The sequence below is a fragment of the Notothenia rossii genome (genome assembly GCF_949606895.1).
Source record: "Notothenia rossii genome assembly, chromosome: 1".
Classification (NCBI taxonomy): Eukaryota; Metazoa; Chordata; class Actinopteri; order Perciformes; family Nototheniidae; genus Notothenia; species Notothenia rossii.
Window position 1 is genome coordinate 69,319,006 of NC_136912.1, and position 12,485 is coordinate 69,331,490.

At 39.7% G+C, this 12,485-nt stretch overlaps 2 protein-coding genes across 3 annotated transcripts in view; one reads left to right on the forward strand and one right to left on the reverse strand.

The window, feature by feature from the left end:
- The first annotated feature begins 42 nt into the window (after positions 1 to 42).
- tbc1d7 (TBC1 domain family, member 7) lies at positions 43 to 8,421 on the forward strand. Its single transcript, XM_079687200.1, has 8 exons — positions 43 to 339; positions 1,018 to 1,151; positions 2,444 to 2,524; positions 2,608 to 2,798; positions 3,148 to 3,285; positions 5,049 to 5,194; positions 6,395 to 6,524; positions 6,607 to 8,421. Exons 2-8 carry the CDS (start codon positions 1,040 to 1,042, stop codon positions 6,679 to 6,681), a joined length of 873 nt encoding a protein of 290 aa, XP_079543326.1. The 5' UTR covers positions 43 to 339; positions 1,018 to 1,039; the 3' UTR covers positions 6,682 to 8,421.
- phactr1 (phosphatase and actin regulator 1) overlaps positions 7,356 to 12,485 on the reverse strand; it is a 33,409-nt gene continuing 28,279 nt past the window's right edge. For both annotated transcript variants that reach the window (XM_079687121.1, XM_079687120.1), the window contains 6 exons: positions 11,029 to 11,185; positions 10,283 to 10,338; positions 10,136 to 10,197; positions 9,306 to 9,446; positions 9,114 to 9,190; positions 7,356 to 8,727 (listed from right to left, as the gene is read on the reverse strand). In XM_079687121.1, coding sequence (XP_079543247.1) covers positions 8,712 to 8,727; positions 9,114 to 9,190; positions 9,306 to 9,446; positions 10,136 to 10,197; positions 10,283 to 10,338; positions 11,029 to 11,185 — 509 coding nt within the window. In that variant the 3' untranslated portion in view covers positions 7,356 to 8,711. The remainder of the gene's footprint in view (positions 8,728 to 9,113; positions 9,191 to 9,305; positions 9,447 to 10,135; positions 10,198 to 10,282; positions 10,339 to 11,028; positions 11,186 to 12,485) is intronic.

Sequence of the window (12,485 nt, forward strand, 5' to 3'; positions counted from 1 at the left end):
ACCTACAAGTTGGTTTGCCAACCGCCAATAAACACGAAAGAAGAAGAAGAAGAAGAAGAAGAAGATTTCGACAGTGCCAACCGGAAGTGTCCTGATAATAACAACTCTGGTTAGCATGTAGCTAGCAGTCCTAAATGTGACTTGTGGACATGAAGCATTTGTCTGCAGTGCCTCGACAACGTGCACCTACATGTCTAATAACATATGTATCTTGTCGATAATGTTACAGATACAAACGCGTCGTACTAGCGTTAATGTTAGCTCGTTACCTGAAGCTATGAAGTTAGCTTACTAGCGTAAAGCTAACCTTTTATAGTCGTCTGAACACACCTGTGCAAGGTAGGAGTACTATTTATCTGACAAACATGTATCACTCGGTTGTAAAATGCTAAATTGTTGTGATGTACTAAATTAAGTTCGGCACATTTCGCTTGTCACTAAGTGACAACAATTAATACAACGAATTAAATAATCAATAGAAAAAGCAGTACACATTATTTAAAGCTCGAACCATGTGTCTTCATTGCATGCTTGCGTGTAATAAGTTACTAGTTAGGTACTAAAGCTGACGAATGAATGTAGTTCAGTATAAAGTTAATTTCTCTTTGATTTGGATTTCCCCCTGTAGATGTAGTTGGGTATTTCCAGATTCAAGGCGTTATTGTCATTTGTGCATTAGCTACACTACAGTGTAGATATGTCAATGAAAAACGTAGGTCTTGGCTCCTCCAACAGCGCGATATAGAATAAATAAAATAGATAGTGCAAGTAAATACAAACACAAATAGAAATAGTGCAAGAAGAGTATATACAAGTAAATATAATATTTGGGTAACAAGTTTAAACTAAAAGTACTTCACATTAGTGTTTAAGCACAGTATGTGCGTATATATACTTAGTTTCACTTCACCACAACACACAACCTTTGGTCGACTGTTTCATTTTTTCCCCTTTTAATATGCCACAGAAAATGTCATGTAAAAGTGCACGCTAAAGGTTTTTGGAAATGTTGTGTAGGTGTCATTTACCAGGTAAAAGAATGGCTGATGACCCTCAGAGAAATTTCCGCTCCGCATATTATGAGAAAGTGGGCTTCAGAGGAGTGGAGGAGAAGAAATCTCTGGAAATATTGCTCAAGGACAATCCCCTCGGTAGGTAACAGTTCTATATCACCAATATTAGTCTTTAAACATTGCTTCCAATCCGCGCTGCCTGAAATTGGTGCATTCAGAAGAGTGCAGATCTTGGCCTGACAAACTCTTGTTTGTTTGTTTGTTCTTTTAACCATCACCAAGTGAGTGTCCCAAAAATGATAATGTTGTTTCTGTTGTTCGATTCATGTATAGTTGTTTGTGGCCTGATAAAAATACTAACAAAATGTTGAGGAAATAAGTTATTATATCTATTTAGATTGCCCCATATAAACAAATTCACACTTGAATTCATTTTAAAAGAATCCATATTATTTCTGATGAAACTGCTATTTTGTATCATTTATATTTAGTTAATTTAAAGCACTTTGTCCTATATAGGCTTACAATTGCAAACCCGCCCCTCTCAGTTTCAGCTGAGGCATGTGGAAGATGTTGAAGGAGCGAGTCTGCTCTGTTCGGCTCATTGCAATGAGAACTAAGCATTCAATGATGGTTTCTTTAACTTGTAACTAACCAAGACAACGAGAGTTCCAAACAGCTATAAATAAGCACAAAAAAAGATAAGCCTGATTCGTTCAGTACAGACCCGGAAGACTTAAATCCATGGGTTGGAATTGTATTAGTGAGGGCCTTGACCCAGGTAAAAATATTAGGTTAATTACTAATATGTCTGCCTATCTTTAACAACATAAGTGTATCTTGAATTTCACTCCCCTGAAACAACACAGTTAAAGACACATATTCACATTTAAGAAATGTAAATGCGATTTCAGGCGCATTGCCAATATGTTGTCCCAGTTTCGGCCCATCAGAGCAATATAGTATAATATGAATTGTGATGAAAACAATTATTCACGTTCTGCCATATCTGCTGTTGTTGCCTGTGTTGCTCAGGGCTGGCCACCAGACTCACACACACAGTTAGCTCAAAGACCTGTGTTATGTCACAACTATCTCACATTCGCATACATAACGTTTATTTTCTTCCCATCAACTTACTTTTAAAAATATGTTCAGGCCTACACATTCTTTAAAATACATCCATGGCCTGCACATTGACAATATTAATGCTGGTTTCTCCCGGGGGAGCCAAACTCCTGGATCGGCGCGCCACGACGCCAGGTCTCGTTCAGTAGTATGTACGAGAGTTGAACAAGATGAATTGCGCTGACACATATTGTTATTTCCACCCACTGCCTTAACATTATTTCTCATTAGTTTGTGGTTAGGTTCTAGGGGCAGTAAGTCAGTCCTTGTCTTTTTACCATTGTTTTTTTTTTTTCTAACAGATCTAGAAAAGCTGAGCACCTTCAGTCAGAGGTTCCCCCTCCCCTCTATGTACAGGATCCATGTGTGGAAGGTGTTGCTAGGTAAGACAAACATATATCACAGTAATGGCACGAACTACCAAATGTGCTCGCACAACCTATAATGCCAAACCTTTTTCCTGCAGGCATCTTACCCCCCCACAATGACTCTCACTCTCTGGTGGGAGGCTACAGGAAGGAGCAGTACCAGGACATCCTGGAGGCTCTGGAGGTGATGAGATACATCAACCCTTCCACTCCCTCCACCCACGTCTACCTGCGCATGTCCCAGCTGGAGACCCTTGTGCTCCCACGGTGCTCCGAGACCTCCGCCCCGGTAAGATGGATCGCACATAGAGAAACATGTCCATATATGGGACTGATAAGGCACCAAGATGAGAAGAAAGTATGAATTTCGTACTGATGCATCACAAATAGGAGGTTGTAGGATGAGACATGTAACGGAACCAAAGTTTCAAACTGAATTATGAATGTGACTTTTCTTAATTTTTTCTAAGCTTGGGTCCATTAAAACATGGGTACCTTAAAAAAAAGCTTTACATTTTTATATATATATACAGTTGTATTTACAATTGTCTAAACTTGGGTGTTGATGTTTGTCCTGTGGCTGCCATCTCTTAAAATGTGTGTTAATAACGACGGGGTGTGTTGCTTTCTCCTCTCAGGATGAAGAGAACGAGGACTTCCTCTCCATCAGTCGAGCCATGGATGAGATCGTAGACGATCCTATCGACTGTTACTGGCTCATCAAGTGTTTCATCCATCAGTTCAACACAAAGTTTGGAGACTCTGTACCCCACCTTGTGAGTTTTGCGTTTAGCTTGAAGCATCAAGTAAAACTTTTTTTGTTTCAAAATGAATTGAATAGCCAAAAAAAATGAAAAAGAGTTTGCTTCCCTCAGTGATTATATTATTCACTGCTACCAAACCGTAATGTGACAAGGGTTGTAATAAGGGCTACACAATTAATCAACATGTTATCAAAATATCAATATGGGCTAGTACAATTTCCAAATCTATAGAAATCTCCTTGTTTGCTACAGACCTCCTTAGAATGTGATTGTTTTAATATATTTTTCAAACTGTATCATTCCCTCTGTTATCACAAATCTAATTGCGATTGCAATATCTGTCAAAAATAATCGCAATAAGTACCTTTTTGAAATTGCTACCCTAGTTGTAATGTAATTGTTTACACAATTCATGTCTTTTGTATATTTTTAAAGCAAACTTAGTGGAATTCTTTGGTATGTTCAGTTGAGGAAATGTTCTTACACTGAATACAAATATAAATGCAACAGTTTTGTTTTTGCTCCCATTTTTCATGAGATGAACTCAAAGATCTAAAAAAAATTCTATATACACAAAATAACCATTTCTCTCAAATATTGTTCACAAATCTGAAAAAATCTGTGATAGTGAGCACTTCTCCTTTGCCGAGATAATCCATCCCACCTCACAGGTGTGGCATATCAAGATGCTGATTAGACAGCATGATTATTGCACAGGTGTGCCTTACGCTGGCCACAATAAAAGGCTACTCTGAAACGTGCAGTTTTGCTTTATTGGGGGGGTCTGGGGGGGGTCTGAAAACCAGTCAGTATCTGGTGTGAGGGTTAGGGTTAGGGTAATGTTGTGAATTGAGTGGCCTGTGTTCATCGTCCATAACATATGCCTGCCCATACCATAACCCCACCACCACCATATTTCTCATACAGCATCTCTGTATAGTATGTGTATTCACTCTCTGTCCTAAATAGCTTGTTGGAGCTCCTGCCCCCCCTCCCCCTGTGAGCCCAGTGTGCTCTGATTGGTCAGCTCTCCCACTCTGTTCTGATGAGTCCACCACCATTACAGCGGAACATCAGTGATTATGTGTTACAATGGCGTTTGTTAGCAACCAGAAAATGACACCAGTAATGACAAACAGATGAGAATGCTGCGTGGGGTCTGGGTGCCGTGTTGGCGGGGACGTTGCCCGGCTCGCTGCTGCGAGGAGCGGACAGTGTGAGCTGGGTTAATTTCCTGCTTGCTGCGTGGGATCTGCGAGACATCGCAAATGGACAAGGGAAGGGGAGGGGGCTGCAGCACCCCCATCTGCGAGGCTCCACTAGCACCCGCACCCCCAAACGCGGCACACCTACAGTGTAAGCGCGCCACAGTTTTGCCACTGTGAGGCTCCACTAGTACCCCCCCCAGCGCGTCACAGTTTTGCCGCTGAGAGTGTGTGTGTGAGGAGCTCCACGGATTGGTCCATTTGGGAATGGTCACGTCACTGTACCCAGGAAGAAAAAGAGAAATCTCCAACGAGGCGTTCTGGGGCAGCATAGACAGGTCTTTTCTGTGTTAGAGTTTTACTCGCTACAGGGTGTACCTTGAGGGTTTGTGACTTTGCAGACCGTTTACATGCAGAAAAACCTTCATAACAAACAAGGGGACGGGTATAACCAGAAAAGCATGACATGGGACCTTTAATGAAAACTGTCATTACTCAGGAGTTTAAATTACTTTATTGTTATACCTGCGTTATGAATGAAGGTTTGTTGTCGCCCCTGTTGCGTTGCAGCCGAAGAGCCTGGAGCACTATCTGAGTCAGGAGGAGCCTCGGCTGCTGACCCACCTGAAGACCAGCGGGACCCTCGCCCAGCTGCCCTACGGCCTCTGGTTCAGACGCTGCTTCGCCGGCTGCCTGCCCGAGTCCAGCCTGCAGAGGTGCGTTCACTGTCCACAGCGCACGCCTGACATCTGCACACTTCCCCCTGGCCAACACACAAGCTTTTCTATCCTCAGCAGTCTGATATGTGCAAAACCTGTATTATATTATTCAGGCTTTTCTAAAAGATCTTTGAACCACATTTCAAGTGGTGAACGTATTCCGATCTTTTAAGTAAAAGATGCAATGCTACGGTTAAAAAATATTCTGGTAAAGGTAAACGACTAAATATAATTAAAAAGGTGCAAATGTGTATGTTATGCATTGATTATAATTATAAATCCAATATTTATATATTTAAGTTTATCACTTCAATGTAACAGCTGGTAAAGGTGGACCTGTTTTCAACAAATGTATATTCTGTCTGACCTATAATAATCATATACACTTAATATATTTTATATTCTGCATTAATAATCAGAACATTTAATGAACCTTAAGCCTGTGAAAACCATATTTTCATAATGAGACATTCTGCATGTTTTCTATTGATGGAAGTACTTGTATATTTGAAGTAAAATTAGCAGCTTCATAATTAAAAATTCAAATTCCTAATCAAGTCAAACAGGCCTCAACAAATACTTAAGGTACCTAATGTAAGTACTGTATGTATTATGCAGAATTTATAATACATTAAAATACTTTCCGCATTGTTTGGTACTTTATAGTTGCATTGTTATAAATTAAGCTATAATAACCCCTTAAAAATAAATAGCGCAGTGAGAAATACAATATATCACTTTGAATACAAAGAAAAAGTACACTTAAAGGCAGGGTAGGTAAGAATGGAGAAACCAGTTCCAGTTTCAAGAAATCAAGTTATTTTAGCCGGGCCGGCTTAAATGATTGGTCGTGCTTTTCACAGCGCCACGGCATTTTTGTATGTATTTATTGTCAAAGCATTTAATGAATTCATTGCTATCGGGATGCTAAGAGCGTTCCATGGAATATAACAAAAAGTGTATCTGAAGTGAATGACCTACCCCACCTTTAAGAGTAAAAATGCTTAGTAACATCCTCTACACATTTCTGCCTAATTGATGCCTGTTCTAGAAAGATGTCAGATTAAATGACAGATTTTGCCCAACTCACATTTTTCTCTCTATTTATTAAGCCCGTTTGGTAATTCCACATGAGTAGACTTTTGTTACATCTTGACCTTACATCTACTTGTTGAATGACCCTCTGATGATTGTCAGGGTGTGGGACAAGGTGATCAGCGGCTCGTGTAAGATCCTGGTGTTCGTGGCCCTGGAGATTCTGCTCAGCTATAAGATCATGCTGATGGGAATCAGCCGGCCTGAAGGCGCGGTGAGGTTCCTGTGCAATGTGAGTGAACCACAGCCAACACCAAACAGAAAGCACTGTCCTCTTTTAGGTGAAAAACCTCACCATGTGTTTTCTCTTCCAGATACCGCAGGAGAACACGGACGCCATCGTAACTAAAGCCATCGACTTGTGGCACAAATACTGCTTACAATCATAATAATAATAATATATATATTCTTCTTTTTTTTCTCATAAGAAAGTACAAAAATGAATAATTCTCAAATAGTCTCCGTCATGTTCAACAGGGGCAAGAAGAAGCTTCTGGTCCTAGCATACATTTTGCTTATAAATAAGTTAATTAGTTTTTTTGCTTTTTACAAAACAATCTGAAAGAAATTACAATAAATAACAAATGGGATTGTACAGGTCCTGTTCATAACCATTCATGATTTGGCAACTACATAATACTTTCAGTTTAGATAGACTAGTACAATATTTCAGTGCATCATTACAGTTATTCCACAGACTAACATCTTTTGATGAGGTGCAATGCAGTTTGCCATTTGTTCGTACGGGTGGTTTTTTTAAAATGCAGTTTCCTCTCAACATGCTTTCTCTCCGTGTGAAAAGATAAGGTGCTGTCCCACGACAGAGCACAAACTCTTAACTCCACTGAGACTACGGATTTGTCTTCGCATGACTGGACAAAAAAAACTCATCATGGGCTGCTTTTAATAAGCCCCAGGACTTGGGAGCCAATCCAATTACAGACAGGACAACACATCCCAGCTCTCCCCAAAGAATGATCGACTGTTTGTGGAAAGGACACTGAAAACAGCTGCTATACAGAGAGGATGCACAAAATCTGTTTAGAAAAAAGGCAAGGATTCATAAACTTATTTTCTTTAATAAGTTTCTTTCTTTAAGAAACAGCTTACATCATAGAAGACAATAAATTAATACCCACATGCAGTTGTTCTGCTTTACAAAAAAACATTTGAAAAGTCTTGTTTACTTTCTTTGCTATTTACAAGTCTTAGAATTCTGAGAACAGTTTTAAACGTACAAGAGACAGTAATATTACCGACGCTCGTACTGACACACTCACAGATCAAGTCCTCCCGATAATAAGGTCAAAACTGGCAATTATCTAATGTGGACCTAAACCATAAAAAGTAAGCTGGCAGGTTCTCCTTTTCTGTGCCACCAAAGATTTGACTGACAATAAAAAAAGAAAGTCTGTTTTTTTGAAGTTCTGCAACTTTTTACTGTGTCAACGAAACAAGTTAATTTGGCAACGTTCAAATCCCTGTAAACAATACTGTAGGCACAGTGACACAGTGAGTTACTGAACTCTCAACAGCAGTCATTCTGGGATGCATTCAAGATCGCAACTTCAACAGGAAGTCAAGTGGGGATCAAAAGTGTGAACACATTTTGAGCTCCTGAATGCAGTCCATTAACACAAAAAACGATCAGGCTGTGAAGTTATTGCTCAGTTAATGTGTTTTACGTTATTACATTTTTTTCGGTTACTGTCTTGAAAAGATCATTGTTATATTTTAGGTCATTTTGGCTTAAGATGCAGCTGCCTACAGATATGAATTCCTCTGGCAAAATGTGAAACGATCACTAACATGTTACTTGCTTTTATCCAAAGCGACATACATACTCAATACTGTGGACAATCCCCACAGGAACAATTTGGAGTGAAGTGTCTTGCCCAGAGACACAACAACTTGCTGACTGCAGTGGGACTCGAACTTGCTACCCCCTGATTTGAAGTCCAGCACTCTATCCACTGAGCCACAGCCGCCCCATTGAGATGTCTTCTGTGGAATAATACCATGCCAACACAAACCCAAAGGATATAAAGTCCATTTAAGGAGTGACATTATGGTGAAAGGCAAGAAAACAATCCATGTGTTAAAAATAAATTCCTTTCTTCAACTCCTTGGCACAGATTCTGTGTTTCATTTCAAGTGCCCTGTTCAGAAACAAAAGTGCTGCAAAGTAAACAAGTTTTGGCTTCATCTTAAAATAAATGAAACTATTGAATATCAAGAAGTGTGTAAAATCGCCACTGTTGAGAGACTCCAGGTGAGAGTTTGATCCATTTGTACTTGAAGTGTTTCCTGTGACGGCCGCAGCACACGCTGCGTTCAGGTACAGTCCGTCAGTGTGAGGGTGGCAGTCTGGACACTTGAGGCATGGTGTGTGAGTATAAAAGCACAAGACTGACCCATCTTACGGCCGATGAAACCTGCAGAGAAACCAAAGAGAAAATGAGGAACTTCATAGAAATGCCGTGGTTTTTCCCCATACCACTAATGATAGACTTGTTAAGTTAATATGCATTTTAAATAGTATGCATTTCAAAAACATTTCAAAACCAACAGTTTAGTTTTTTTGAAAAGTAAAACAAAAATGTCATTGTATATGTCTGTAAATGTTTAGAAAAGTCATAGTGGAGTATATTGAAAATATTAAAGTAAGCAAATGTCATCAATTTGAGAAGCATTTAAAAAGGTCATAGTGTGTCGAGAAAAATATAAAAAAGTAATAGTATAGTATGTAAAAAATGTATGAATAGTAGTAATAATAATTTTTAAGCATGTTCAAAAATATGCATAAACACTAAACTGTTACCTGGTCAGATGACGGCTGGACTCGTGCACCTCCATCTCTGTGCTCTTAAACTCATTCAGCTCCTTCCTGATGGCAGCCTGAACAACACACAGGGAAACACTTATTTACCCACAGTATAAACTGTATGCACAGACAGCTTGAATCCAGAGTAAAGGATCAGCTGGTTTTGATTGACATGTTTGTTAGTTTCACCTTATCTGCAGCAGTGAGCCGGGTCCACGGCTTGTCGGCTCGGCGGTCGTAGTCCTGAGCCTCGGCGACCTCCACATAGTCACTGAAGCGGATCAAGATCTTTGCCTCCCTCAGCTCCTCCACTGTGGGCCTCTGGCTGAGCTGCAGGGTGCAAAAAGAAAGAGGAGGGGGGTTGTCAATATCTGGATGCCCTGCAACATGTTGAAGAATATCTGTGTGCTATAATGTTCCAGATTTGTGACTGAAAACTAACTGGTTCATTTAACTAGGTCGATTTAAAATAAAGAAAGGGAAAAGCTTTGTTTTCGTATGTTCAAAAATAATTATAGTTTCTAATAAATAAAATGTAAGTATGAAGTGAATCTAATTTCTTTCTTTGTATAAGTAAAGTTACATATTAAATGAAATAGTACAAAGCACTCAGATGTTGCACACTTCTTTCATCTTCTTTCTTTTATGACAAAATCTGTTAAGTAGTTTTAAAGATATCTTCTTGGATAAAAACACTATCGCCTTGGAAGAAAATAAACCAAAAAATATAAAAACACTATTTATTGAAATCATTTTTGAGACACAAAGTGCTGAAAAACATTTGTATAACATAACATCTATGGATAAGTGGCTTTATCCATCAATATATACCATTTGTGAAATGCTCACACACACACACACAATAACAGGGTGATGCAACAGATATTATCCTTTCAAAATGGGCATCTGATGTGTGGTAGTTTGGTCACCACGGCAACCATGTTTATATTTCTAGCTGGGGTCATAAACAAACACTCCCATCATGTACACTAAGGTGTCAATCTCCACCTGTGTCTTACCTTTTTGGACAGATGTCTCTTGATCTCCCTTTTCTCCTCCTGTTCATCGATATCGTTGCGAGCTGGAAGAAAGGAGAAAGAGAGGGTCATCACACACTGGGATTCTTGTTATTACTAGTTTCTCTTACAGTGTGTACATGTACTTACGTTTGAGGATATTCCTCTGCTCAAGTTCCTCTGCTGACGGCCGTTGACTTAATCGTCTGAAAACATGAAAGGCGTGTCGATGTCAGGAGTGTTTGTGCTTCCAGATCATCATCACTGTGCGAGATGTATGCAGTATTACACAGGCAGAAGAGCCGACTGTGCATGGGACGTCATTTTTGATGAGGTAGTATTTTGTGGATTTACAAGCCGTCTATATCTATCTCTAAGGTGGAGCAGTGATTCAGACAGTGGGTAGGATGATTGAAGATGTGTATTAAAGTATTTCGATATTTTTAAAAGTAAATATAGTTTTTTGCAGAGCTTTAATAATTTACCATTATGAATGATTAGCGTTAATGTTATGTGGTTAGATATGGAAACATTCTTGTATCTAAACTGGCTTATTTTATTTTTTTAAAGTACACTTTTTTTCAGCTTTCATGCAACAAACTATACCCCACTTTTTCTTGGCATATAATTGTTTTGTAGCTGCTCCTCAGCTTTAATCTCCACCCCCCTCCCTCTCTCCCCCCCTCCCTGCATTATGACTCATCATCCATCATCTGCTGCCTTTAGCAGCCAGGTCAAATCTATCACAGTGAACATGGGTTAAAGCAGTCTGCGGGGGCCCGGCCTACGTGTGGAGTGATGTTGGTCACATGATGAAGGGACTGTGATATCTCTTAGAACCACTGTTCTCAGTGGCTGGACAATCTCTGCATGTGTGTTTTAATCCAGCGGCTCACCTGGTCAGTTTGGTGGCCGTCTGTTGTCGAGACTCGTATCTCTGTTGGTCCGACTGCATGGGCAGGATGTTTTTGTCCTCCAGGTCCCTCAGCGTTGGACGGTTATTCAGCTTGATGGCTAAAGAGTCCTTTCGTAACACCTTCATGGCCAGTGTGCCTACAATGGAGCAAAATGGATGAGGTTCAAGGTTCTTTATTTGTCATACGAACATAGCTACAGTAGTAGTTATGTCGAAGAAAATCTTAGGTCACGGGCTTCTCCAACAGTGCAACACAATAATACAGAAAAACATAGTGCAAGTAAATATTAAAAATTAAATACAAAAAGAAAAATAGTTTTAAAAAAGTGAAATAAGAGACTATGTATGATGATATGTCAGTACTCATATCACAAGCTCACTGTAAGGAGCCTGTATAGATTTCCTTCCAGTTCCTAACACTCTTTTGTTGGTTGTTTATCACGGTTCTTTATTTTGATTTTATTGTGTTATTTCCCCCCAAAAAAAGCAGAAACGTATCCGCCCCTTGATTAATTTAGATGCTGGATAACGATGTGATAGCTCACTCTTCTAAGTGCTTGTTTTCCCTAAAATCCACAATAAGATTACAATGAATCCAACATTGGTAATGTTAAAGGAGTCGCTTGGAAGTCACAGTCCTACGGATAATTTGAACCCTGCAGCTCAATGCGGTTGTTTAGCCTCTTTTAGCCCATTATTTGAAGTGTACAGCATTCAAACATGCCAAAACGCCACGATAGAGCTGGGTTGACGACACGCATACAAATAATGATCAGCCGCAGGTCTTCACTGTAATGGAACACTTCTGGAGCAATGGAGTCGAAACACAATGAAATACGGAAGAGCTGGAGCTTGATGGCAAACACTGATGTTTTTTTTGACGTTACAGCCAGAGAATTCCCAAGACGTGTGCTGTGCCACGAGCTCACACAGCAATTGCCCAACCAATTCTGAAGATCTCTACCCCAGACCCCTGTATTCTGCTAGTTCTGAGAGAATAATCAACATTGTGCATAACAAGATAAATCAGGCATAGCACAATAACACCTCTATCAGCTGACGCCAACAGGCAGGAACAGGGAGACAACACAATGAGAGCACAGCAGCCGAGGTTGGTCTGTGAAGGCCACAATAAACTGGGTCACATTATGGGCCTAGGAAAATATCCTCAACATTCAGTACAACAAATCTTGACTAGAAAAACTCTCATAAAAACTCTTAAAATAACAGAACTTGTTTTATATTTCGGCAGTATACTTTCCTAGTTTGCGCTCTTAAATTGCACTTAATTTGCGATCTAAAAACTGCTCCCTGTCTTGTCAGGTCTTATACATTACTTCATCAAGCATTATTCAAAATATTAGCTTTCAGTTGGTGATAAAAACAGTTAGCAGCTAGCTGGCTAACATATGCTAATATTCAGCAACTAATAAAACT

Coding starts and splice junctions, on each gene's coding strand:
- tbc1d7 (XM_079687200.1), top strand. CDS start 1,040: ATGGCTGATGACCCTCAGAGAAATTTCCGCTCCGCATATTATGAGAAA. Junction 2,525..2,607: donor TGTGTGGAAGGTGTTGCTAG/GTAAGACAAACA, acceptor TTTTTCCTGCAG/GCATCTTACCCCCCCACAAT. Junction 2,799..3,147: donor GCTCCGAGACCTCCGCCCCG/GTAAGATGGATC, acceptor TTCTCCTCTCAG/GATGAAGAGAACGAGGACTT.